The sequence below is a fragment of the Mustelus asterias genome, chromosome 23, assembly GCF_964213995.1.
Source record: "Mustelus asterias chromosome 23, sMusAst1.hap1.1, whole genome shotgun sequence".
NCBI lineage: Eukaryota > Metazoa > Chordata > Chondrichthyes > Carcharhiniformes > Triakidae > Mustelus > Mustelus asterias.
In genome coordinates, this window is record NC_135823.1 from 39,677,205 (window position 1) to 39,705,091 (window position 27,887).

The window sequence follows — 27,887 nt, forward strand, 5'->3', positions numbered from 1 at the left end:
TCTGTTAAAGACTAATTGATCAAGATTGATAGTTATGATTGGTCAATAAGGCAATTGTTGCATCATTCAATGACGCGCGTGGTAGAATTTGATGAACTTTGATCTTTATCCATCCAGTGATTCCTGTGTTCCTATGAAAAGGAAAAACTGAAGAATGGATAAGTCTGGCCTCAGCTGGTCACTTAGGGCATTCCCGATAAATTACAGGGAATTTGGCAGAAATCAAAACACGGAGTTAACAATAATTGCTGACAGGTTGCAAACTTATTGAAAAATTTAATTGATTTTGTATTTCCAGAAGCCAAGTGTTGTTCCTATGATACAAGAAATCAGAACTGCAATGGCAGTTCCAAGAGTCCGATGCCCTTCACTGGAACATTTCAGAGCCCAGTATCTCATTCCACAGAAACCTGTCATACTAGAGGGCATTGTTGATCACTGGCCTGCTGTGCGAGATTGCAAATGGAGGTAGGTACCAATTGCCAATCCTAGGCAATCAAAAATGTCAATGTATTAAAAATTGGATAAACTGTCAGCAAGCTCCATCCTTAATGTTAAATCATGAGTAAACTGGGATGTTATTGCAATGATGCACCACTAATTCTGAACCAGTGTTAAGATGTAAAAGACATTTATCAGGAAGCTGTGTGCAGTGCACCTTTGCAAGCCTTTTTGGGTAGGAGTTTGATTAATGAGCAATAATTACCCTATCTGCAGTAACCTTACGACATAATGATGCCATGTATCATGGTAACAACAACTCTGTCATTTTTCTTCTGTTAACAATATCCAGATTCACTCAATCCAAGCAAAGCAGTAGGTGCAGTGAGACATTCACTGTTGCCCTTGTACTGTGTTGAGAGAATTCAGAAGGTGGAACAAGGACCATGTAGCGTATTGGGTTAAACAGTAATATTTCACTCTCGGATGTGTATTCCGAATTGGGCTGATGGAATAGAAGTGCCCGCTTAATTCAGATGGGGGGGGGGGGGGGGGCAGATGTGGTGGTGTAGCATCTCTATCACAGTCAGAAACTTATAGGTTTCAGCATCACTCCACATAGAGGTGACTATTCTCCAGTGATGGACAGACAAAAGCGTCGAGAGAGCTTTACTCTGTATCTAACATGTGTTGTACCTATCCTGGGAGTATTTGTTCTGTTAACAGACAATAAGTATTCCCAGCAATGAAGTTTGACTTAAATTTTTCCTGGAAGATTTTTATAGAGAAATTGACTGCCTTCTCCACAGTGTGGATTACATCCGTGACATCGCGGGCTGTCGCACTGTGCCAGTGGAGCTGGGCTCTCGTTACACCGATGAGCAATGGTCTCAGACTCTGATGACTGTGGATGAATTCATTGAAAAGTATATTTTGGATCAGGTTAGTCTCCGGATTTCAAAACATGTTCCCTCCCAATAATTTTCAAAGCCAATTACATGTATCCGTGCTATTTGCAATAGAATGTTATCAGTCACATATTACTTTTCTGAGTTTGGGGAATGTTGGCTCAGCTAATGAGCTCTTTGTGCAGAATTTGTAGATTTTGAAAATGAGTTGTTCATTGGAAAGCTTCAGAGTGTGGACTCCTCACATTGCCAAGACACTTATTTACTAGAATTACAGATAATAACACTTGACCTAGCCCATGCCTTTGTCATCTCAAGACTTAAATGCCTTTTCTCCAGTAGTCTCTTACAACCTTCCAGCCCCTCTCAAAAATCTACTCTGTACTGCTCACTCATTACACACTCATATCCTGATCTCTAGAATTCTCATCCTCTAACCTTCTGGCTCAGCACCGTGCTTTGCAAACCTTCCTGAACTCCAGCTCCCCATTGATGGTCTTGGCTCTGCTTCTCTTTCACGTTTATCCTTTACCTCTCCTGCTCAATTGCCCTCTGCTCCAAGATGTAATTCTGTTTTGGAGAGCACTGTAGTGTAAATGCAGAATGGTTTTATAACCATATAAATTCCAGCCTTGTACAAAGGCCACTGAAATTCTTCTGGTGTTCTCGGACACCAAGCAATTCTAACCCACAGTTTAGCCAAGGGTCTTAGTGAATTTTTTAGAACTTGTTCTACATAAATGGGGATCATCTACAAGCACATTCCGAGCCGTCGGGTACTTTTCTTTTTCTCTCTGTGCCTGCAGAGTTTGCAGTGTTGGTGCAATCATTAGAGCATCCTCATAATGTTTAGCCGAGGTAATTTTCTGGAACTTGTTCTGCTTAAATGGGGATCTCAGCCGACTGAGTAAGTGCAGAGCTGCTGGGATGTGTGGTCCATGCTGTGTTACTTGGCCATTCTGTAATGTGTATTTTGTATTTACTTATTTTCCCCCCCCTACAGGAGGAGCCAAATCCCATCGGATATCTAGCTCAGCATCAGCTATTTGAACAGGTGAGGCACTTTCTCTGCCCCTTCACATCATGGAATGAGACTGATCCAGTGGCTGAGCACCGTTTCCTGTCATAGTTTATCTTTGTGTCTGTTCTTTTGTATTTTTATACAGTTCCTTCCATGCCTTCACACAGTTACTTTCCAAAGTACCAAAGTAATTCTGTGGGCACTAGCAGTCTCTAATCACACAAGCTCTGTGTAAGTAGACAGTGAGGTTGCCAGGCTATTTGACCGCCAAAAATATCAGACTTGCGTCTGAAACTGTTCACACCCAAGCATCAAGACTTGGAAATTCTGGCATGGTCTCACTGAGTGTAAGACCTGTCCCGTCAGTCCGATTCGACTCTGGGTCGTACCTGTCCCGTCAGTCCAATTCGACTCTGGGTCTTTTAAGTTGATGCAATTAAGTTTTTCTTTTTCACAGATCCCAGAGTTGCGGCAGGATATTGATATACCAGATTACTGTTGTCTAGGAGCTGGAGATGAAGATGAGATCACCATAAATGCCTGGTTTGGACCAATGGGAACAATTTCTCCCTTGCACCAGGACCCACAGCACAACTTCCTGACACAAGTTAGTAAAGGAACAACGTCAGCTGATGTTGCAAATATACAGCAGCATTGTAAAGGCCAGTTTATGGTGAGCGATCTCAGTTAAGGACCAGGTTATGGTTAGGATCCAGGAGTGCAGCCTATACCTTGTAGCTGGGAGCAGAACCAAGGTTAAAATGAGATGGAGAGTAGCTGAGGTTAGTCAGTAAGGAAACAGCTTTTAAATTAATTAATGACAGGAGAGAGAGAGGACAGAGTCTGGTAAGGAGAATGGGACTGATATAGGGATTGTTTTCAGACGATGAACAGCTGGATGAGCATCTTAGCTGGGTAGTGCAAGCAAAACCCCAGAATTATGTAACAGAATTGCTGAACTAGGAGTAACATGGTGACTGCCCTATCCTGTATCTTTATACAGGATAGGGCTGTATTGATTAAGTGACGATGAGATGCCGGCGTTGGACCGGGGTGAACACAGTAAGAGTTTTAACAACACCAGGTTAAAGTCCAACAGGTTTATTTGGTAGCAAATACCATTAGCTTTTGGAGCGCTGCTCCTTCGTCAGATGGAGTGGAAATCTGCTCTCAAACAGGGCACAGAGACACAAAATCAAGTTACAGAATACTGATTAGAATGCGAATCCCTACAGCCAACCAGATCTTAAAGATACAGACAATGTGGGTGGAGGGAGCATTAAGCACAGGTTAAAGAGATGTGTGTTGTCTCCAGACAGGATAGCCCGCAAGTCCAGGAGGCAAGCTGTGGGGATTACTGATAATGTGACATAAATCCAACATCCCGGTTTAGGCCGTCCTCATGTGTGCGGGAACGTGGCTATCAGTTTCTGTTCAGCGACTCTGTGCTGTCGTGTGTCGTGAAGGCCGCCTTGGAGAATGCTTACCTGAAGATCAGAGGCTGAATGCCTGTGACTTCCTGTCAATCAACAGTTCCGACGCGCCACAGCGAAAAACCACACCGACCTCCTCACAAGACAAACACGGGATACGGTGGACAGAGTACCCTTCGTCGTCCAGTACTTCCCCAGAGCGGAGAAGCTACGGCATCTCCTCCGGAGCCTTCAACATGTCATTGATGAAGACGAACATCTCGCCAAGGCCATCCCTACACCCCCACTTCTTGCCTTCAAACAACCGCGCAACCTCAAACAGACCATTGTCCGCAGCAAACTACCCAGACTTCAGGAGAACAGTGACCACGACACCACACAACCCTGCCACAGCAACCTCTGCAAGACGTGCCGGATCATCGACACAGATGCCATCATCTCATGTGAGAACACCATCTACCAGGTACACGGTACCTACTCTTGCAACTCGGCCAACGTTGTCTACCTGATACGCTGCAGGAAAGGATGTCCCGAGGCATGGTACATTGGGGAAACCATGCAGACACTACGACAACGGATGAATGAACACCGCTCGACAATCACCAGGCAAGATGTTCTCTTCCTGTGGGGGAGCACTTCAGCAGTCACAGGCATTCAGCCTCTGATCTTCAGGTAAGCGTTCTCCAGGGCGGCCTACACGACACACAACAGCGCAGAGTCGCTGAGCAGAAACTGATAGCCAAGTTCCGCACACATGAGGACGGCCTAAACCAGGATGTTGGATTTATGTCACATCATCAGTAACCCCCACAGCTTGCCTCCTGGACTTGCGGGCTATCCTGTCTGGAGACAATACACATCACTTTAACCTGTGCTTAATGCTCCCTCCGCCCACATTGCCTGTATCTTTAAGATCTGGTTGGTTGTAGGGATTCGCATTTTAATCAGTATTCTGTAACTTGATTTCAGGCACGCTGACATCGTTTAAGACTTACCTGGATAGTCACATGAGCAGCCTGGGAATGGAGGGATACAAACGATTGGTCTAGTTGGACCAAGGAGCGGCACAGGCTTGGAGGGCCGAAGGCCTGTTTCCTGTGCTGTACTGTTCTTTGTTCTTTGAAGGGGGGGAGGTTTAACACAGATATCAGAAGGACATATTTCACACAGAGGGTCGTGGGGGCCTGGAATGTGTTGCCGGGCAAGGTGGTGGAGGCGGACACACTGGGAACGTTTAAGACTTATCTAGACAGCTATATGACCGGAGTGGGAATGGAGGGATACAAAAGAGTGGTCTAGTTTGGACCAGGGAGCGGCGCGGGCTAATTGTTCCTTGTTTCTCGTTTCAAGGCTTCATTCTATGATCATCTTGCTGGTGCCAGTACAGAGCGAGACTGCAGATAGTTGGGAACCTGTCTCGGGGGCAGGGAATTCATATGGTGTTCATGGAAGCGGAAATGACTAGGGTTGGGAAGCATTTTCCGATCAGGGCCATTGTGATCTCCTGGACTCGTTTCGATCGCCTCAGGGGGTCGGAGAGGAATTTCCCAGATTTTTTTTTTTCCCCATATTGGCCCTGGGGTTTTTCACTCTGGGTTTTCGCCTCTCCCTGGGGATCACATGGTCTGGAATAGGGGGGTGGGGGTGAGTTAATAGGTTGTAATGAACAAAGCATCGTAGCTGTGAGGGACAGCTCGGTGGATAGGATATTGGTATGTAGATAGGCTGGAAAATTGGGCGGGGATCCTGGATTCAGGATTCAATCCTGGACCGGGGAGCGGCGCGGGCTTGGAGGGCCGAAGGGCCTGTTCCTGTGCTGTATTGTTCTTTGTTCTTTGTGTCTCTGTGCCCTGTTTGAGAGCAGATTTCCACTCCATCTGACGAAGGAGCAACGCTCCAAAAGCTAATGGTATTTGCTACCAAATAAACCTGTTGGACTTTAACCTGGTGTTGTTAAAACTCTTACTTGATTAAGTGACGCCATACTAAGGATTTAAAAGTCTGTATACTGTAGGTAGAAGTGAAGTGCAAGGGAGGTCTGGAATTCCTTAGCATTAAGTCAAGTTGTATGATCTGCACTGTGTCATTTAGAGGACTCAGTACTTCTTTTTGAACCAGATGATTTACTGGGCACCAGGCTTGCTCTGGGCAGTGGTTGCTTTCCACACTGCTGCAAGCCTGATATCATCAAGGAAATTACTGTTTAGTTTTTTGTAAACACTAGCCCACTCCTGTCTGCCTGTCATGTGAGGCTGCCACGAATCTTAATGTCCTGTCAAATCTTGCCTGTTGAAGGGAGCTGTGTGTTGCAAGCGCTGTCATATAGAAGGGTGTCCTTTTAGGGGACTGTAGACTTGAATAAAACTTTAATCTGGTTCGGGGACAGGCCTGTTGTATGGTGATGAAGAGTTTGTTAGAATGATGTTGAATGTGTACCTAATTGGAATTATTCTCATTTAATGAATCCTCGAGGGATTAGAGATTAATCTGCAAGAGATAGCATCATGTGAATCACATTCTAGCAAAGCAAGGGAAAAGTTTGTTCATTTAGCTGGAAATTCTTTCAGAATTGTCTCGTGTGTTTGTGTGATTGCGTACGTGGTACACACGAGCACACCTTCTGCCTGAATGTACACATAAAGAATAGTTACTTATGTTAGGTCTGAGGGGCAGCTGCTGACACCAGTCAGAGTTGGTAAAACAGTCTATTGGAAGATTGCCTTTATCTGTATGAGAACCTTAAAACATTCTCTCTCTGGCAGGTGGTGGGGCAGAAATATATCCGCTTGTATTCCCCAGAACAAACTGCAAAGCTGCATCCTCATCCGACACAGCTACTGCACAACACCAGTCAGGTAGGAAAGCAACTTTGAGTTGTGGGGAGGGGTTCTGCAAAATATGGGCTGTGGTGGTTGGAGAGGACTGATATCATTTGGGTAGATGCAAACTTGGTGATGGAAATAACTATGGGGTCGGAAGTTCCGTTCGAAGTCACATAGTGTTGCAGAGGTTGCAAAATGTCTGGTTCACCTTCACTGTCAGGGAGTGGGTAAGTGGACAGTGACCAATCTTTCATTCTCCCTCCGCTAATCAATTTATCCAAGTTGTTTGATCCTATTAACTGTGAGTGCGTTCTTCTGACAGGATTGGGCTAATTATCTGATCTCCGCTCCAGGTTACCAATATTTCTGTTGTTTTCAGGTGGATGTCGAGAACCCAGATTTGGTCAATTTTCCGGAATTTGAATTGGCTGATTTCCAGGAATGCACACTGAGACCAGCAGAGGTCCTGTTTATCCCGGTGAAGTACTGGCATTACGTGAGGTCGTTGGATATTAGCTTTTCAGTCAGTTTCTGGTGGACCTGACCATTTTTATCTGGAATGGTTTGAGTGTGGGACACTTAGTTGTGGACAGTTTCTCAATCCTGGAACTAAATGTGACAGTAGAGAATTCCAGCAACCAACCTTAGAGAGACCAAGTGAGAGATGGAGAGAGGGAAGGAAGAATGGAGACAATAAGAAAGCTAAAGGGAAGGAAAGCAACAGAAGGGGGGGGGGGAGGCAAGGTTGAGAGTGTGTCAGACTGAGTGGGGAAGATAGTCAAACATCGAAAGATGAGCAAAAACCCAACAAAAATGAAAAAGGATGTGAGCAATTCTGAGGAAGAGAGAAGGACAGAGGAAGATGGTTAAGAGACTGTTTTACATCGCATACACGTTTTGAGCATTAAGCTGCTATTGATCAAAAAGTGAATTTCTTTATGCAGCTGCTGCCCTCCCTTCAGATCAAACCACATCTCACCGGCACCAAACCACAGCCAAGTGCAGTTCATTTGATCTGCTCTAGGATGTGAGGGTGAAAGATCAGAAGAGATTCTCCCAGGACTGACAGCAAACATTCCTTCAGACACGCCTGCAAACAGCTGCTAAAGGGTCCAGAGCATGTAGGATGCTGCAAAACATTCTCGCAGGAGAATGTCATATTCTTACTGGGAGAAGAGACGTGTTTAAATGTAGAGAACCTCCTTGGCACCCTCCAATGGAAGTGCATAATACTGGGAGATAATTCTGGCCAATAAAGTGCGTTTGGTTCTTCTTAGCATCAGCACCATATGCTGAAGAGTTCCCTGTCAAGTCTCTGTTCCACAGTGATTACTTTTTCCATTCCAGTTTTGGCCAGTTTAAACAGTGTCAGTACCAGCTGGAATATCCTTTGGCCAAGAAATCAAATCATCTCCCAGATTGCGTAAATATAAAAGACCTCTGGCATTGTCCAACGATCAGCGTTCTCCCCTAATCTTAATCAGCAGATTAATTGGGTCATTTGTCTCACTACTGTTTTGTGGGATTTTGCTGTGTGCTATAGGGCCATTGTAATTCTCCACAGAACATCAGTGACTGATATAATGTAATCTATCAGTTATGAAGCGCTTTGGGATGTTTCTGAGGCGTCCAAAGGTCCTTCTTGATCTGTGCCATGTTGAACTTTGTTTCGGAGACGAGTAACAAGTGATATCACCACTCAGTGAGCTGATTTTGAACAGTAACGGGCCACAGAGCTGCAATCTCACCGTTTGTGTGATTCACCAAGAAATAACATGGTTTCCTTAACTTTATAACTGAGTTTTGTTTCTTCCGCTGTACAGGACAGAAAGGATTAAACTGAAAGCAGTGCCTCACTGACACCTGGTGCCAAGTGTGGGTATTGCTGTGCTGTCACAGAAACATTGCATGCAGAGCCTGAGGCCTTCTTTTTCAGTGGAACACTGATTTCTTGTACCCAGCAGTTCAGTATTCAGTTCTGTGCTTAACTTAGAGCTGAATGGGAGAATGCATGATGACTGACTAAATTTGTGTTATGGCATTGTTGTAGAAATAGCCAAGATCCCTGGTCCCTGATTGTTGTCCTGGAATAGTTTGTGCGTTTCAGAATGTTGGGTGAAGTCAGGATTTGGCTGAACCATGATACACCCCATGGGTGAGCCCACACTCTTCTTACTTCCCACAAGTTGGTTGTTCACTTGGGTGAGGTGTTGAGGCAACTGCTGGTTGGAGTAATACCTAGCACAAGGGCAATAGACACGCGGAAGCACCACCACCTGGAAGCTCTCCTCCAAGCCACTCACCATCCTGACTTGGAACTATATCACCATTCCTTCACTGTCACTGGGTCGCAATCCTGGAACTCCCTTCCTAACAGCACCGTGGGTGTACTTGCACCACATGGACTACAGCAGTTCAAGAAGGCAGCTCACCACTGTCCTCGCAAAGACAGTTAGGAATGGGCAATAAATGTTGGCTTAGTCAGCAGTACCCACATCCCAAAAATGAAAATAAACTGCTGCAAGCGAAAAGATGAAAGAGGAATTTGGGGGATGTCAAAATTCAGTCCAAGCAGTTCTGTTCAGAATTACACTTCTTTTTCCTTCTTGCTGTCATTCTCATTGTCTCCAGAGCACATAGTGTGGGCATCACTCACTGATCAATATGTGGATGAGAAACCTTTGGCCCCAGTCCCTTTCAAGCTGTGTTTCAATCCTGTAGGTTATAGTTGATGCTGCCAGTGAGCTCCAGATTCTCAGCTTAGTCTCTGACTCAGTTTGTCTGTAATAATGAAGCCATTTTAAATCAGAAATCTTGTGTGTGGTTTGTGGCAAGGGTATGAATGCCAGAGAGATCCTGACTTTGAGTAAGGAGGGCAGGAGTGTTAACAGTCACTGGTATAAATACTTGATCAATAGACATCTGAGTTCATTACCATTACACTCTGTGCCCTGCTCACTGATCTTTGAGTAAGAATAAAATCAATTACAGTCTGAGCAAATAAACATTAAACAGTCCAAAGATAAACAGAACCGTAAACCAGAATTTAGATGGAACCTGTAAGGACTCATTTTACATGCGTCTTCCTATTTCTTCAACCAAGGATTCCTACCCAGCGTGGTTGACAGGAACCTCCACTGTGCCCGACCCATTTCACGTGGTACTGCTCTCTCCCTCTCACCCAGAACTATGATATCCTCACCTTCCACCCCACTAGCTCCTGTATTCAACATACCCTCCTTCACCATTTTCTTCAGCTTATGTGATGCAAGCACCAAAGACATCTTCTCCTGCCGTCACCATTAGCAGTCTGAAGGAACTGTTGACTGTGACACCTTGGTCTACTCATTCACTGCTAACACCTCCTCCCTTCTCACCATCCGAGACTCCAAACACTTTTTCCAAGTAAAATAATGATTTACTTGTATTTGTTTCACTTTAATGTATTCACTGTTCACTAGATGGTCTCCCTTATACAGGGAATACCAGATGTAGACATTGGTGACCACTTTGCAGAACACCTCCTTTCAGTCTGCAAGCATGATCCTGAGCTTTGTCTCTTGTCATTTTAATTATCCCCTTGTTCCCACTCCAATTGTATTGTCCATGGTCTGCTGCATTATTCCAATGAAGCTCACCTCAAGCTCCAAGGAACAAGGTGTTTTGTCTTGGCACTCCACAGCCTTCTGGACTTGATACTGCATTCAACAAATTTAGATTATAACTGTCACATCCATTTTGTCAATGTTTTCTTTGCTAGCTTGCTTCTTTATCCCTTCAATTTGCATTCAGATAGTTTTTATCTAGATCTAACCTTTGCTTCTTTATTATACCCATTACTACTTTCTTTGGCTTTTGAATCATGAAATATTTTGTTATTCAATGTTCCCTGGCCTCTATCACTGAATTTTATTCTTCCTGTTCACTCCTCCTGGCTTAATACCTATTGCATAGACTTGGTTGAGGGTGGAGCAAGACTGGCAGCTTAATGTTCTGGGATTTGGATGTTTCAGGTGTGATAGCGAGAGATGTAAAAGAGGTGGGAGAGTTGCATTACTGATCAGAGAGATATCACAGCTGTACTGAGGGAAGACACCTTGGAGCACTCATCCAGCCAGGCCATGGAGCTCAAAACTAGGAAGGGTGCAGTCACTTTGGGGTTGTACTACAAGATTCCCGTCAGCCAGCGGGAAGTGGAGGAACAGATGTGGACAGATTTTGGAAAAATGTGAAAACAGCAGGGTTGTTCTGGTGAGTGATTTTAACTCCCCATATTGACTAGGGCTCCCTTAGTACCAGGGGCTTGAATTTGGGGGGGGGGGGGCGGGGGCAGGATGATCAAAGTTTCAGCGGGAACAGTGACCATAATTCCATAAGTTTTAAGTTACTTATGGATAAGGATAAGAGTAATCCTTGGATGAAAGTACTAAATTGGGGGAAGGTTAACTACGACAATATTAGGTAGGAAGTGGGGAATGTAGATTAGGTTGTTTGCGAGTAAATCTGTCAGTTGAAAATGAAGTATAAGGATGGCAAGAATCATAGAATCCCTACAGTGCAGAAGGAGGCCATTTGGCCCAGCAAGTCTGCACCGACCACAATTCTACCCAGGCACTATTCCCTAACCCCACATTTATCCTAATCCCCCTGACACTAGGGTCAATTTAGCATGGCCAATCCACCTAACCAGCATGTCTTTCGGATTCAAGAACCTTAGATGAAATTATGAGCTTTGTCAAAAAGAAAAAGGAGGCATGTGTAAGGCTTAGGAAACTGAAGACAGACAGCACCCTCGAAGAATATAAAGAAAGCAGGAAAAAACTTGAACAAGGAGTTAGGGGGCTGAAGGGAGCCATAAAACGTCCTTAACGAATACTTTGCATTGGTATTCACAATGGAGAAGGACATAGTGGATGGTGAGTCCAGAAAGGGGTATGTTGATATTCTAGGGCATGTCAATATAAGGAGGTGTTAGGTGTTTTGAAAAGCATTAAGGTAAACAAATCCCCAGGACCTGATGGGATCTATCCCAGAATACTGAGGGAGGAAACTATACAAAATGTTTGTACCCTCTTAAGTCACAGGAGAGGTCCCAGAGGACTGGAGAATAACCAGTGTTGTTCTTTTAAGGGCAACTGGGATAATCTGGGAAATTACAGGCTGTTGAGCTTTACATCAGTGGTAGAGAAATTATTGGAAAAGATTCTTAGGGACAGGATTTACTCACATTTAGGAAACATGGACTTAATTGTGTTAGGCAGCATGGCTTTGTGCAGGGGAGGCAGTGTTTCACAAACTTGATGGAGTTTCTTGAGGAAGTGACAAAGACGATTGAGGGCAGGTGATGGATGTTGTCTACTTATGAGTCTGGGAAAGGGTGTGTAAATAGTTTGAGTCATGTTGAGATCAAAAAGGAGGTATTGGGGTTCTTGAAACATTAAGATAGACAAGTCCCCAGACCCTGATGGGATATACTCCAGAATACTGAGAGAGGCGAGGAAGGAAATTGCTGAGGCCTGGAGAGAAATCTTTATATCCTCACTGGCTCCAGGGGAGATCCCAAAGGATTGGAGAATAGCCAATGTTGTTCCTTTGTTTAAGAAGGGTAGCAAGAATAATCCAGGTAATTACAGGCCGGTAAGCCTTACGTCAGTGATAGGGAAATTATTGGAGAGGATTCTTCGAGACAGGATTTACTCCCACTTGGAAGTAAGTGGACGTATTAGTGAGAGACAGCATGGTTTTGTGAAGGGGAGATCGTGTCTCACGAACTTGATCGAGCTTTGAGGAAGTGACGAAGATGATTGATGAAGGTAGGGCAATGGATGTTGTCTACATGGACTTTAGTAAGGCTCTTGACAAGGTCCCTCATGGCAGACTGGTGCAGAAGGGGAAGTCGCACGGGATCAGAGGTGAACTAGCAAGATGGATACAGAACTGGCTCGGTCATAGAAGACAAAGGATAGCAGTGGAAGAGTGTGTTTCTGAATGGAGGGCTGTGACAAGTGGCATTCCTCAGGGATCAGTGCTGGGACCTTTGCTGTTTGTAATATATATAACTGGTTTGATTAGTAAGTTTGCGGATGACAAAGATTGGTGGATTTGCGGATAGTGATGAGGACCGTCAGAGGATACAGCAGGATATAGATCGGTTGGAGAATTGGGCAGAGAGAGGGCAGATGGAGTTTAATCCGGACAAATGTGAGGTAATGCATTTTGGAAGGTCTAATAAAGATAGGAAATATACAGTAAATGGCAGAATCCTTAAGAGTATTGATAGGCAGAGAGATCTGGGTGTACAGGTACACAGGTCACTGAAAGTGGCAATGCAGGTGGAGAAGGTAGTCAAGAAGGCATACGGCATGCTTGCCTTCATTGGCCGGGGCAGTGAGTTTAAAAATTGGCAAGTCATGTTGCAGCTTTATAGAACCTTGGTTTGGCTGCACTTGGGATATAGTGTTCAATTCTGATCGCCACACTACCGGAAGGATGTGCAAGCTTTGGAGAGGTACAGAAAAGATTTACCAGGATGTTGCCTGGCATGGAGGGCATTAGCTAGGAGAGGTTGGAGAAACTTGGTTTGTTCTCACTGGAACGACAGAGGTTGAGGGGCAACCTGATAGAAGTCTACAAGATTATGAGGGGCATGAACACGGTGGAGAGTCAGAAGCTTTTTCCCAGGGTGAATTACTAGGAGGCATAAGTTTAAGGTGCGAGGCAAGTTTTTTTACACAGAGGGTGGTAAGTGCTTGGAACTCGCTGCCGGGGGAGGTAGTGGAAGCAGATACGATAGAGACCTTTAAGGGGGCGCCTGGACAAATATATGAATCGGATGGGAATAGAGTGGCCAGAAGGGTGGGGGTTTTAGTTCAGTCAGGCATGGTCGGTGCAGACTTGGAGGGCCGAAGGGCCTGTTCCTGTGCTGTAATTTTCTTTGTTCTTTGTACATGGACTTTAGCAAGGCCTTTGACAAGGTCCTCAAATGTGTGGGTTAGGTTGAATGGCCATGCTAAATTAACCCTAGTGTCAGGGTATGAGGGGTTACAGGAATAGGGCCTGGGTGGGATTGTGGTCAGCACATACTCGATGGGCCGAATTGCCACCTCCTGCACTGTAGGGATTCTATGATTAAGAGAAGAGTTAAGTAATTGTAATCATGTTGAGTTAACACAACTGGGCAAAGGTATATGTGCCATTGAGTGCCATGTTTCCAATTCTCAGACTGTGCCCATGTTCTAGAATCCCCAGACAGGGGAATATACTTCCAACATCTACCCCGTCAAGCCCCATTTGGTTCAACTCAATTACCAGCCATAAAGAAAACTCTTGTCAAACATGATTTCTTACCCTTTAAACCATGTTGACTTTGCTTAAGTACCCTCTTACTTTGTCCCTATGCAAAGTGGTAGGCTGCATTTTTGGACTAACAGGTCTATCATTCCCTGCTTCCTCTCCCTCCTTTTGTAAATAATGAGGTTATGTTTGTAAACTGTTATAGAATCTAAGGAATGCTGGAAGATCGAAATCGATTAATCTAATATCACTACATTTTCTAAACCTAGAATGCAGGTCATTGGTTTGCTTTTAATTTGGATCCTAACTCCTCAAACTCAGTAAAACATCATTCATAGCTCTGTTTGTAATTGGTTTCTGCATGCACTGTGACAAATGGATCCTTGCACTTCAAGTTCCTCTTCTGCTAGATGTCTTTGACCAGCCAGGTGTTCCAAATGTTGCAATGCCAGTCAAGGACCAAGTCTCCATCATGTAAAATTCTACATCTTAGGGGTGCAACTCCTTCCTGAAAGTGTCCAGGAAACTCTCACTCCACTGATACCGCCATTCAACCTCCAACTCAGTGGTAGTTGCTTAAGCTGCAGACAATTTCCCCAACTGTTCACTCACTGCAGTTACAGTTATCTGCCTTCCATGCTTTTGGCTAAGATCAAGTGTAGTATCGACATGCTGTACTTTAGGTTACATTTAAGCTTCATTTGAAGCAATTTTTAAAAGCGGCATCTTGGCCTTTTGGCTAAGATGCAAATGAGATCGAGCCTTGGAGGAGGAGCTCTGCCTACTCCAATCAGCTTGGATCATGTAGATCAAGCCCAAGACAGGAGGTGAGAGCCCTGTCTTGTCAGCTTGGATCGGGAATGTCTCAATTTGTTAATTGACTTGATTGAATTGGAATAAAAATACAAAAAAAACTGTTCACACACTGCAGTTACAGCATATTATCTGCCTTCCATGCCTATTTGACCTTATTCAATTAAATAATTTTAGACCAATAATTGGTTTACCTAGTTTAACAGTTTAAGAGACCATAGAAAATACATTCACCTAGCCACTGGAGGCTTAAAAACTAAGAGCATCTTGTTCCTCTCTGCACCAAATTCACATTGTACATTCAGGTAGAATTGTTCTTGCGTAGTTTAAGTGCCCTAGCGTATCAGCCCATGATGAGTTATCGTCAGAGGTTTGAGGGGAAAAAAATAATCAATCTTTTTAAAAAGTTTACATTTTATTTAATAACAATGAAGCATTGTGGAAACAAGATTTATTTCTCACACTGAACCTTTCTCTCCAAAATGAACTTCAGTGGAGATTGCAAGAATAGCCGTTACCTCACATCCCCAGGATCTCATAAGCCAATGCAATGGACCAGCTAGCCCAGTGGTGCTGAGGATCGAATAAGTGGCTGCACAGCAACAAGTACAGCCACTGCATAATGGGGACTATAAGATGTAGAACGATTATAGAATATCAGAGTGGTGTCATCTCATTGAGTCCTTCCATTTCTCTCCATGCTGCTTTACTTCTCTGCAGCTCATTCACGATATCGACGTCGCACCTTTGGCGTGGAGGATGGAGGGGGCATGGATTGCTCAGTTCTGCTCACATCTGGGTGAAGATGTTAACAGTTACAAGTTGTATAGTTGCTTTGCAAAACAAAAGGACTGAGCATTAGCATGACACATAACTGAAATAAACACAGGAATGAAGATAAGACGAGACATGATGTTGGGGGAAAAAAGGTCATTTTTACAAGTAGCTTAAAATGAGGAACTTATCAAAAGAGAAACAGTATCTGAAAAGTTGGCAAAATCTCAGGATCTGATGGGCTGAAAGAAGTAGCAGCAAGACTGGTCATGATTTTTGAATGCCCCAAATTCTAGAATAGAATCATATAATCCCTATAGTGCAGGAAGAGGCTGTGCGCCACATCAAATCTGTGCTGACTCACTGAAAGAGCATCCCACACAAGCCCTCTCCTCCACTCTATCCCCATAACCCTGTACATTTTACCATGGCCAAGCCACCTAACCTGACACCTTTGGACTGGTGGGAGGAAACCCATGCAGACACAGGGAAAGCATGCAAACTCCACACAGAGTCACCCAAGGCCAGAATTGAACCTGTGTCCTTGGTGCTGTGAGGCAGCAATGCTAACTGTCCCAACAGGTCACAAATTAGTTAATGTAGCACTGCCAGTCAAATAAGTGAAAAGAAAGTTGCAAACTACAAACCAGTTAGCCTGACATCAATCAGCAGCATCACAAAATCTCAGTATAGAAGGCCATTTGGCCCGTCAACTCTGCACTGGTTCTCTGAAAGAGGATTCTACTTAGTAACCTTGCATATTCTATCTTTTCAACCAGCAATCCAATTTCCTTTTGAATTATTCAATCGAACCTGCCTCCACTCTTAGGAAGTTTGTTCCAGATTCCAACTATCCTCTGGATACATCACATCATTTTTACCCATTTTGCCAATTATTTCTAGCGATTTGTTTTCAGATTGCCAGCATTTTTAGAAGATGAGAAATAAAAGTGGGCCAAGGATAGATCCTTCAAGGATATCACTTTGCAGTTCCTTCACTGTTACTGGGTCAAAATCCTGGAACTTCTCCACTAACAGCACTGTGTATACCTATACCACAAGAGGCAGCTCACCACCACTTTGAAGGCAATTAGGGATGGGCAATAAAGGCTGCCTAGCCAGTGAAGCACACACCCCATAAATGATTTTTTTTTACAAAATCAGTGGTAAAAGTGCAAGAGCAGGGAGAGAAGTTATTGCAAATGAGCCTCTGGCTATGATTAAATGGAGAAGTATGGAATCAGGCAAGAGTATCCAGCTGGATGACTGTGGAGAAGTATTGGCGGAGGATGATGCGTCAAACATGTCAATGGCTGCAGCAGGTTAAGGGGGGGGGGGTTTACTTCTATCACATCATAGAATGTCAATTTGTACATTGTTTTAGTACTGTAGCAGGGTGGAAACTTGATTACAAGGATTGAAAGAATTAAAGGAAATATAGGCATAGATTTGGCAGGCAACCACATCTTCAAGGATTTGAAAGGAAAATTTGGACGTGGGGCAATAGTTCATACTATTAGGTACAGTTGGGCTCATAGTTCAGTTTTTTGAGGCGAGCATGGTGTTGGAGATTTAAAGGAAAGAGGCACTACATCTAATTAACTATGCAAAATTCCACCCCACCAGGGCCAACTGCTGCATTCCTACACACTGACCTTTGTTCTGCCATTTACACAATCAGTTCTGACGAAGGGTCATCCAGACTCGAAACGTTGGCTCTATTCTTTCCCCACAGATGCTGTCAGACCTGCTGAGATTTTCCAGCATTTTCTGTTTTTGTTTCAAAATACTGTGGATACTGGATATCCAAAAAAAACAAAAGCTGCAAGAAGTCAATAGGTCAGGCAACATCTGTGGGCAGAACGAAGTTAACATTTCAAGTTGATATCCTTTCATCAAAACTGAAGATAGATTTAAAGTGAGTTTTTAACCCACAAGAGGGGTTAGAGGTCGAAGACAGGGGAGATTAAATAACGAAAGATTTAATGATGCGGCAGCCAAAGGGAGTAGTAATGGATTTAGCAAAGAAACAAAGATTGTGACAAAATGAGGTGGGAGTTGCTACATAAATCCACCTGAATGCAATGTTAAGGGATAAAGAAAAAAAACCCAAACAAGATGGATGCAGGGGCTATGTTGAATTCAATATACATTTCTGTGCAAGCAAAGGTGATGCAACATCTACCTTTTCACCTCCTCTCTCACTGTCCAAGGCCAGCACAAATTCCTTCCAGATGAAACCATGAGTACATACAGGAAACTAAATTGAAAGATGTGGTCTCCTCTACATGGGGAGATCAAATGGAGACTGGATGACCACTTTGCAGAACACCACCATTCAGTCCACAAGCAGGAAGGACCCCAAGGTTCTGGTTACTTATTTTAATATTCCACCTTGCTCCCATGCTGACCTTTCTGTCCATGGCATGCTACAGTCTTTCAGAAGCTCAACGCCTGCTCGAAAAGCAGCACTCTACAACCTTTTGGACTCAATATTGAATTCAACAACTTTAGATCATAAAACACGAGATGGAGTCAGAGGTCATCTTTTTTTTGTTTTGTTAGATCATTCTTTGTCTTGTTTCTTTATATCATGTTACATTTGGATGATTTATATATAAATTCATGCCTCATTTGGACACAATTTTTGTTTCACTCTCTAACAGTTGCATCTTGAAATCTTATTTAATCTCCCCTGTGATCTCTATCACAGACCAACTCCTTTGTTTTTCCTGCCCCCTCCCTCTTTCCACTAAAAACGCCTACATTCCTATCTTTCTGCAATTCTGACAAAAGTTCTTTGTTTCTCTCCACGTGCTGCCTGATCTGCTGCACTTTACCAGCATTCTTGTTCTTAGTAACAATATCAGCAAACATGGGACCAGGATTGGAAGTGGAGTGGTCAGTGATAGGGTCAAGGGAGCAGAAAAATCTTGTGGACAAGATGAGAGATAGGAGAGGAACTAGAGAAAGATGTAGGGAAGTCCGTGATCTCTTTGAACTTGTGAGATTGGAGGTGTAATTCAGTAAAATATTTTCAGTTACAGGCTTAAAAAAATAACTGGATAAGTGAAACCATCTGATCAGCTGCTGTTGATCCATATTTTCTATGAATTACGCAAACACATTGTTCAATGCTATCAGCAATAGGCCACAATCCACAGATCCGATACTCGAGACTCCCAATAATAGCATATTTACAGAACAGAAACGGATGGTACAGTGAATACAAATCCACTGCATGAATAAACTGCAGCTTTCATTTTGTTGCGTTCTAAGGACCATGTGATTTTGTGTCCCAATTTTAATATCCGCTTTCGATGAATATTTCCCCCACCCCTTGTAAACCTTTGGAAACAATTCAATTTTCTGACCTCGAGGACTCCAGCTATTATTAGGTGGATTAGATGTGGGCTGTGACCAGGACTAATTAATGATGATGTACTTTATACATCTTGTTGATTAAACAAGTTTTACCTGGAATCTCATGGGGCCAGAACCGCCTACACTTTGGACAGCAAGGATCGCCCCGACCTCGGAAGTATTTCGCAGCACACGGGAAATGAATTTTGGCTCCGCAAACCTCACATGTTTGGCCCTTGAAGCAAAACACAGTTTAAGGAAATGTAGAAGAACAGCTGACATAGCAAAGACAACACTGAAGGTAGAGACCTACACAGTGGCTCGGTTGAGTGGCCTGAGTCTTTGGCAATGATATTTTCACAGATTGCCTACAGTGCAGACGGAGGCCATTCAGCCCATCGAGTCTGCACCAACTCTCCGACAGCATCTTAGCCAGGCCCTTTATTTTCTAACAAGATACCATTTTAACTCCTGAAAATTAATGCCAGTAAAAACAAAACCACCTCAAACCAGCACAGTAGTATTCAGTTTATAATCATTGCAGTTTGTGTATTATAGATCAGTGTATAATAAATACATATGAATTTGAAAATGTGTGGTTTTAAAGTACTTTGTAAAAATATATGTAATTGTGAGGTTTCAGCCAAGCTCTCCCTAGTGACAGAAAACTCATCCCACCCCACACTGTAATCAGTCCCACTTCACTTTGATGTGAGGATTAAAAAGTTAATACAATTAATATAAATTATAAAGTGAGCTATGTTTATTGAAAGCTGTTTCCCTTGCTGTACTTTTCCACCACACTGATTGGCCAATACATATACTGTTTTCCTAGATGGGTTTTGCTAGAGATTGAGTCTTTATAGCCAATAAACCCAAGCTGTTTTCAAGTTGTATTTTGTTTTCCTCACATCCTGTACTTTCCCACTAACTCTTAGGCAAAACAACCTGGCTAGTTGCAACTGCTCTTTGAGATGCTTCAGCTCACTTAAGTATTCTCCTGCATGTCTAAGATTTGCTAACTTCACCTAACTCCAGACTCAGTGCCATTTGTCCCACAACAACTCCCCTATGCACCCTGTAAATCAACCCCGCTCCACCCCACACAAAGTAATCAGCCCCTCTTCTGCCACTACCCCAATCCAGCCCCCATACACAAACAATAATCATCCCCTTTCCCAACATTTCACCACAGTAGCCCAGCCCCCTATCCCCACCTTTTGGTCTAGCTGTTGGTGCCTGCGAAGCAGAGTCACCAGCCATGGGGAAGACGCCTGAACAGCAATCAAAGACCAGAAACACAATGAAGTTTGAAGTCCCAAGTCAACTTCCCAACTGAGGTGCATGATCACTGGATTTTTCTTGCATTCAGCTTGCCTACCACTGTCTGTTTCAAATAGGTGCACAGACCATCACGACTCTGCATAGCACTTGCCATTTAGAAGTTAAGGTCAAAGGGAGCATTGGCAGCAATAATCAAGCAGGTCCAGTGCTGCCCCACTAGAGTCTTCAGCTGCATTGTTGCATCAGAGGAGAGAGAGCCAGGTTGCGACCCACAGTTTGAGAATGAATGTCCAATGTATCGCTTTATCATTCCACCAGAATGAAACATCTAATCTCCCTACCCTAGAAGCAAGGACAAATCTTCAGTACAGAACATCTCCCCCTCACCCCACCCATCATCCCTGTTACATTATAGGTACCTGAATAGTAATGTTGTGACAGATGTTGCAGTCCTTCACTAGGTCTTGGTACATGTTGCGAATGTATTGTTCCAGCTCCATAATGCAGCGAGTGCTCAGAATATACTCACCATCATTCTAAGGAAGGAAAAGCAAACAGCAAACTCACATTCATCATAAAGGGGGGGAAAGAAAATCATCGAAAGTGTATCATTGATTAGACGGCATGGTTTCTGCTGTCACCTGCCTCACAGAGCCACTTGTCCTGCACAAACCGCAGCAGCACTTGCTCCACTTCTTTCTTCTTCATTTTCTTGGGTTGCAGTTGATCAGCCAAGTTCAGGATGTCTGTAGAAGAGACCATCCCATTTTCTGACTCCAGAACGAGGTCCATCTGAAAAGAGAGAGCTATAAATGCAACTCTAAATCATGTGAAACTACTACTAATCAGCCATACCGCTTGCAACCCACCATGAGTTAGCAGGCAAAAGCAAAAAATGCTGGAAAAACTCAACTGGTCTGGTAGAATCTGTGGAGAGAGAAACGGTTAATTTTTTTGAGTCCAATGAGACTTCCTCAGAGCTCTGAAGAGCCATATGACTTGAAATGTTAACTCTATTTTCTCTCTTCACAGATGCTACCTGACCTGCTGAGTTTTTCCAGCATTTTCTGTTTCAGATTTCTAACATCCACAGTGTTTTATATTAGTTAGCAGGCCACTGTTGAGGTTCCCCTTTACTCCCCTAATCCAACATGTGCAATGCAGAGGTCAGATGCACACACACTATCTCAGGCAGCCGCCAACAACCTGGGAGTCAATTCTAGCAAGAAGCAGGACAGGTACATTCCTCTCCCATCAATCAAACAAAGCAAGCAGCAACGTGGAAACCCAAACTGGCACTGCCACCTGGTGGTGACCCAAACTGGCACTGCCACCTGAGCCATCACTCGAGTACTAACTGGCTGATTGTTAATGTGCATCATTTGTTTACCCAAGACCAGGGGCTGATTAAAGGAGTTTGTTTGGACTGAGGTACACTGGCCTCGAGAGGAAGGCTTCAGTGTGACTCTGAACAGCCAACGCAATGAAACATCGTCAATATATTAACATAGAAAAAATAGTCAACCCTGATTAACGATAACCTTTAAATAAAACAAAAAAATGAAAGATTTAACATTTCCATTAGCTGGAAGCTGCTGGATTGTCTACAACTCTGTTTAAATGAATGGCTCCCATTTATTTTGTCCACATCAAATGCTTTGCAAGTATAGTAGAAATAGCCTATATGCAGAGTTCCAATAATTTTCACTATTACAACATTTTGGCATCGCAAAAGGGAGGGTCTGAAAGGATCATGTGTCCAGAGCAGGAAGATGTTTTTTAAATAGTTCAGTATTAAATTCTGATGTGGCTTTGAGTTCCACAGTCTTCTCATTTCTACAATTCATCACAAACCAAAAGATTAGAAACCCACTGCTGATTTAAATGTCTTCAATTTTAATTAAAATGAAAGAGATTTCACAAAAGAAAACTCTTAAAACTTCAGAGATGCGAGTGAAATTTAAACAGACATGTGCCATGAGGCACTGAAGATATGTTGCACTCACAGTTTTCTTGAACAGCTCCAATTCAGTTTCTGTGTAATCGAATGCCATCCTGGTGATCTCTGTCTCTGCAAGGTTAATCTGGAGACGATGCAAGAGGGAGATTAATGACATATTACAAGAACCTGAAATCTGAGAGCACTCATTCAGCACATTAATCAGCTGTACAGATGCAAAAGTGCACCTATCTCAGACTCCTGCTATTAGAGATATGTACCCCCCCCCCCCCCCCCCCCCCCAATCCTGTCACCACGTTGGCTAAAAACCACCATTTTCAAGACAAACTCCAATGAAGACTCAACCAAACCTACTGTGACCTGGGACAACGCAAGAAGGTATGCGAGATCTACCTTCGTGCTAACTGGACCCTGAGTTCATCTGTCACCATGAGCTCAGTGAATTGAATCCAACAGCCCAATCGATTTCACCAGGACGGGTAATATCTTTTTCTCAGGCAATTAGCCTAGTTTGGAGAAAGTTAACTTAATCTATTGTGTAAGAATTGTTTCTTTAATCTGTGAGTGTTTTTAATAAAACTAAGATTGAACCACAGTCCTTTCTCTCATAAAGTAAAGGCACTTGAGTAAGTGTAATAAATTGGTAAAAGTGTCTGTATAGAATATTTCACAAATAACATGTAGAACTCAATCTATAGGAAAGAAATGGAAAGACTTCTACAGCACCTGTGCTGGATTCAGGAACTCCAAGACAGCAATAGAAAGTAGACAGGGTAATAAGTAATGTAGAGTGTGGCTGAGTGTGTGTCCTTGCTGTGCTGTTCTTACCCTTCATCTAGATGTCATAGCGCCAAGGACTCGGGGTCGATTCCCGGCTTGGGTCACTATCTGTGTGGAATTTGCACATTCTCCCCATGCTCCAGTTTCCTCCCGCAGTCAGAAAGACGTGCTAAATTCTCCCTCAGTGTACCCGAACAGGCACCAGAGTGTGACTAGGAGATTTTCACAGTAACTTCATTGCAGTGTTAACATAAGCTTACTTGTGACACTAATAAATAAACTAAAAAAGAGATGTCAGGAGATCTGAACAGATCACTGCATATCCAGGTTAGCTCACAGATCTTGGTTTTGTCAATTGCTCACTGCTTTGATAAACAGATGCAACTTTTTTCTTTACTTAACAGTTCTGGGCATGTGGTTATTTCACCACAAGATAACTGCTCAAACTCTGCCCAATCTTCCCTCAACCACCAGAAGTGAAAACCATAAAGAAATCACACTTCTTACGCACCAAAGCATAATACTGCTGTCCATCATCCTCATTCATCCCTTTCCTGATCTCCATGAAGAGAGGCTGTAGATGGGTGTTGATATTTTTGATAAACTCATCCAACTGGTCATCTCTGTAATGCACTGGAGATTGAAGAGAATGAACACTTGTTACAGGACTGGCTCATGCCATGGAGAGACATTGACAGAGGAGAAGCCATTTATAGGGGAAGTTACTTATAATCTGTCACTCTACGCTCCTCCCCCCTCCCCCACCCCCCCACATTAATCTAACCTAATTAGGCAAAAGGAGGAAAACAGTTTTGAGAAGTTGCCTACTTTATAAGGGAAACTTAGTGTGCTGCTAGCCCATTGCTAATGCTGCTACATCTGGACAGAGGGCAGCTGCTTAGAAAGTCTGCAGATCAAGATTTATAGCGAGCACAAAGCGGATAGTATGGGAGCAAGTGACAGATATACTGGTAAGCCATGTGCCTAGGATAGAGGTTTGGAAAGGGGGAGTAAATGACAACCATGGGCTGACAAAGAGGAGAGCTGTGGGATGAATGGCATGAGATGGGAAAGGGAAGTGAGACTAGTTAGGTTTGAATTGGTGAAAGGGTCAGAAAGCTGCAGGGCAGGTATGCTGGAGATAAGCTACAATTTGCCTTTATCTCAGTTTTAAATTGACAACATTGATTTGTTTAGCAGAGACAATTTCTCCTTTGTTTTTCTCCAGTGGACACAACCTTTCAGAGAAACAGGAAGGTGTGTAGTAACAGCAAGTTATATCTAAAACTATTTCCAAACCTAAAGCAACTGCTATATAACTCGAGACTTTGGATGCACACAGCAGGTCCAGGAGTATCTAATAGAAAGCAGCCCAGTCACAATTGATAAGGATTCAGATTGTTTCAGTCTACTGACATTTTGAGGAGGTGTCCACACCTGAATTGTGGGCCTGTCTTCTCTCTTTACAAATGCAACTGGATTCCTCATGCAGCAATTTGTGTTTTTCGAGCCCAGGTTTCTAACAGCTGCAGTATTTTCCTGATATTTTGCAGCATCTTCCAGCCAGACCCGGTTGCACACCGAGCTAATCAAGTCTTGATTAGTTGTAAGTATTCGCATTCCAACCATTATTCATGTAAATTGAGTCTGTGTCTTTATATGCCCTGTTTGTGAACAGAATTTCCACTCATCTGAAGAAGGGGCTTGGAGCTCCGAAAGCTTGTGTGGCTTTTGCTACCAAATAAACCTGTTGGACTTTAACCTGGTGTTGTTAAACTTCTTACTGTCAAATAATAGCTCAGCAGTGAACCAGCCAAGAACACTGGTCTCACTTTAAAACTGTGGCAGGGCAAGCAAATATGAAATATTATAGAAGAATAAAGATTACACTATACAGTGTTTGAGTAGTTTTGTTTACTTAATAATCGGTGCATGAGCTGTAAAACAACCAAACAATCCCTGCAGTTCAAGGCCCTTTTTATAAGATACACACAATTGAAAATTACCTACATTAATTTTCCAAAAACACCAGCGTGATTCAAGCTGAATATAGATGAGAGGATTTGAGAGTAAATTAAAAGCCTGGAGAAGCCTCTGCAATGTTGACATACCATACATACTATGCTGACAATGACCATCTGATCACAACCAATAATTAAAGTTACATAATTTAATCAGCAGGTTGATAAAATTTCAGGCATCCTACATAAGTGCTGTTGAACCATAGAACCATAGAAAATTACAGCTCAGAAACAGGCCTTTTGGCCCTTCTTGTCTGTGCCGAACCATTTTATGCCTAGTCCCACTGACCTGCACTTGGACCATATCCCTCCACACCCCTCTCCTCCATGAACCCATCCAAGTTTTTCTTAAATGTTAAAATTTACCACTTTATCCGGCAGCTCATTCCACACTCCCACCACTCTCTGCGTGAAGAAGCCCCCCCTAATATTCCCTTTAAACTTTTCTCCTTTCACCCTTAACCCATGCCCTCTGGTTTTTTTCTCCCCTAGCCTCAGCGGAAAAAGCCTGCTCGCATTCACTCTATCTATACCCATCAAACGATCAACTCTGCTCATTGCACTTTAATTTTTTTAACCACAGATTGAACTGAAGTGAACTATTTGAAACACAAAATAGTATCCAAACGATGAGCATTTTGTTTACTCTAACCTGGTTTACAAATCATGCTGTGTCTTCAAACGCCTGGGGCTCAATAATACCCATTTGAAAGCCACAAGCGAATTTACCCCTACCATGTTCTGGTGGCAAATTCCAGATCCCAACCACTCAAAAAACTTTTCCTCAGGTCGCTGTTGGTTCTTCTGCAAATCATCTTAAATCAATGTCCTCTGGTTCTCAACCCCTCCGCCAATGGGAAGAGTTTTACTGTCTAGACCCCTTCATGATTCTGAGCATCTTCATCAAATCTCTTCTCCAAGGATAACAACCCCAGCTCCTCCAATAAAATAGCAGTAACTGAAATTCCTCATCCTTGGAATATTCTTGAAAGCCTTCACATCCTTCCTAAAGTGCAGTGCCCAAAATTCGGCACAACTCTGCAGTTTAGGTTCAACTAGTCTTTTATCAAAAAGATCCATCATAACTTTCCTGCCTTTGTGCTCTATGCTTCTATTTATAAAGCCCAGTCACATATACCTTTATATCCTTCTTCCCTGGCCACCTTCAACAATTTGTAAATAGGTCACGCTGCTCCTGCACCCCCTTTATCATAGAATCCCTACAGTACAGAAGGGGGCCATTCAGCCCATCAAGCCTGCACCGACAACAATCCCACCCAGGCCCTTTCCCTGTAACCCCATGTATTTACCCTGCTAATTCCCCTAACACGAAGGGTCAATTTAGCATGGCCAATCCATCTAACCTGCACATCTTTGGACTGGGGGAGGAAACTGGAGCATCCGAAGAAAACCCATGCAGACACGGGGAGAATGTCTGTGTGGAGTTTGCATTGTCACCTGAGGCCGGATTTGAACTCGGGTACCTGGCGCTGTGAGGCAGCAGTGCTAAGCACTGTGCCATCGTGCCGCCCAAAATTTAGAATTGTATCCTTTTATATTGCCCCTCATTCTTCCTACCAAAATATATCATTTCTGTGTCTGCCAATTCCACCAGCCTATGTCCTCTAGAAGTCCATTATTATCTTTTCAGTTCATTATGCTTCCAAGTTTTGTGACATCTGTAAATTTTGAATTTCTCAGAACACCCAAATCTAGGTCATTAATGTAGATCAGGGTAAACAGTGGTCCTCATACTGACTGTTAGGGAAATCCCACTGTGTACCTTCCTCCAGTCTGAAAAAAATAGCTCACTACTTTGTTTCCTGTCATTCAGTCAACATTGTACCCATGCTGTCACTGCTTCCCCTTTTAGTCCATGGGTTTCAATTTTACTGGCAAACTTATTGGCCCATAATTTCCTGACTCCCCACCACTGGATAGGGGGGGTACCTCAAAGATATGCTAGGGAATCCCTCTCAGAAGTTCCCAGATAAGAAGTGCCAACTTCCCCTGGACAACTGTACAGTGAACCACCTAAGAAAGCAATTTAAAATCGCTAACTTCAGATGGTTCTGCCAGTGTTACAGTGATAAATACTCTGCAAGAGTTTGAAGTTTTAAAAAAACACTTCTAACTTCAGTGTAACTATTTTAAACACTCATATCATGAATAAAAAAAGGGATAAGTGGATAGGTGGGGAGGTGGATTTGAGACCAGGGAGAAATCAGCCATGATCTGATTGGTTGACAGAGCAGGTTCAAAGGGCTGAATTTGTCTTCTTCTATTCCTAATTCCTATGTTCCTTTACCAAGCCCCAAATGGGAAACCCCACATCCTGACCACCCCCTCCCCCCAACCACCATCTCAAGGTATTCTCAACCCCTTCCCATAGGATATCCCCTCAACTCCTCACTCTTACCGATACTGCCCATGACAGTATCAGTAAGAGTGACCACCGCACAGTCCTTGTGGAGACCAAGTCCCGCCTTCACATTGAGAATAACCTCCATCGTGTTGTGTGGCACTATCACTGTGCTAAATGGGACAGACTTCGAACCAATCTAGCAACTCTAGACTGGGCATCCACGAGGCACTGTGGGCCATCAACAACAGTGGAATTGTACTCCAGCACAATCTGCAACCTCATGGCCCAGCATACCCCCCACTCAACCATTACCATCAAGCCAGAGGATCAACTTGGTTCAATGAAAAGTGTAGGAGGGCATGCCAGGAGCAGCACCAGGCATACCTAAAAATTAGGTGTCAACTGGTGAAGCTACCAAGCAGGACTATTTGCATGTCAAATGGCAAAAACAGCAAGTGATAGACAAGACAAGAGACAGAATTCATATGGTGTTCGTGGAAGTGGAAATGACTAGGGTTGGGAAGCATTTTCCGATCAGGGCCATTGTGATCTCCTGGACTCGTTTCGATCGCCTCAGGAGGTCGGAGAGGAATTTCCCAGATTCTTTTT

The 27,887-nt window shown here is 43.4% G+C and overlaps 2 protein-coding genes across 3 annotated transcripts in view; one reads left to right on the forward strand and one right to left on the reverse strand.

The window, feature by feature from the left end:
- The window catches only part of kdm8 (lysine (K)-specific demethylase 8), a 36,941-nt gene extending 21,810 nt beyond the window's left edge, over window positions 1–15,131 (forward strand). The window contains exons 3-8 of one of the 2 annotated variants that reach the window (XM_078240376.1): window positions 299–468; window positions 1,251–1,383; window positions 2,353–2,403; window positions 2,828–2,977; window positions 6,566–6,658; window positions 7,005–15,131. In XM_078240376.1, the coding sequence (XP_078096502.1) occupies window positions 299–468; window positions 1,251–1,383; window positions 2,353–2,403; window positions 2,828–2,977; window positions 6,566–6,658; window positions 7,005–7,169 (762 nt within the window). In that variant the 3' untranslated portion in view covers window positions 7,170–15,131. Of the gene's footprint in view, window positions 1–298; window positions 469–1,250; window positions 1,384–2,352; window positions 2,404–2,827; window positions 3,044–6,565; window positions 6,659–7,004 lie in introns of both variants that reach the window. The other variant, XM_078240374.1, reaches the window with a different exon arrangement.
- A 261-nt stretch (window positions 15,132–15,392) lies between these two features.
- The window catches only part of nsmce1 (NSE1 component of SMC5/6 complex), a 33,283-nt gene continuing 20,788 nt past the window's right edge, over window positions 15,393–27,887 (reverse strand). Inside the window, exons 2-7 of the mRNA XM_078240377.1 lie at window positions 23,404–23,525; window positions 22,159–22,236; window positions 20,798–20,944; window positions 20,572–20,688; window positions 18,983–19,103; window positions 15,393–15,526 (exon numbers count right to left, since the gene is read on the reverse strand). Of these exons, the coding sequence (XP_078096503.1) occupies window positions 15,453–15,526; window positions 18,983–19,103; window positions 20,572–20,688; window positions 20,798–20,944; window positions 22,159–22,236; window positions 23,404–23,525 (659 nt within the window). The 3' untranslated portion in view covers window positions 15,393–15,452. The remainder of the gene's footprint in view (window positions 15,527–18,982; window positions 19,104–20,571; window positions 20,689–20,797; window positions 20,945–22,158; window positions 22,237–23,403; window positions 23,526–27,887) is intronic.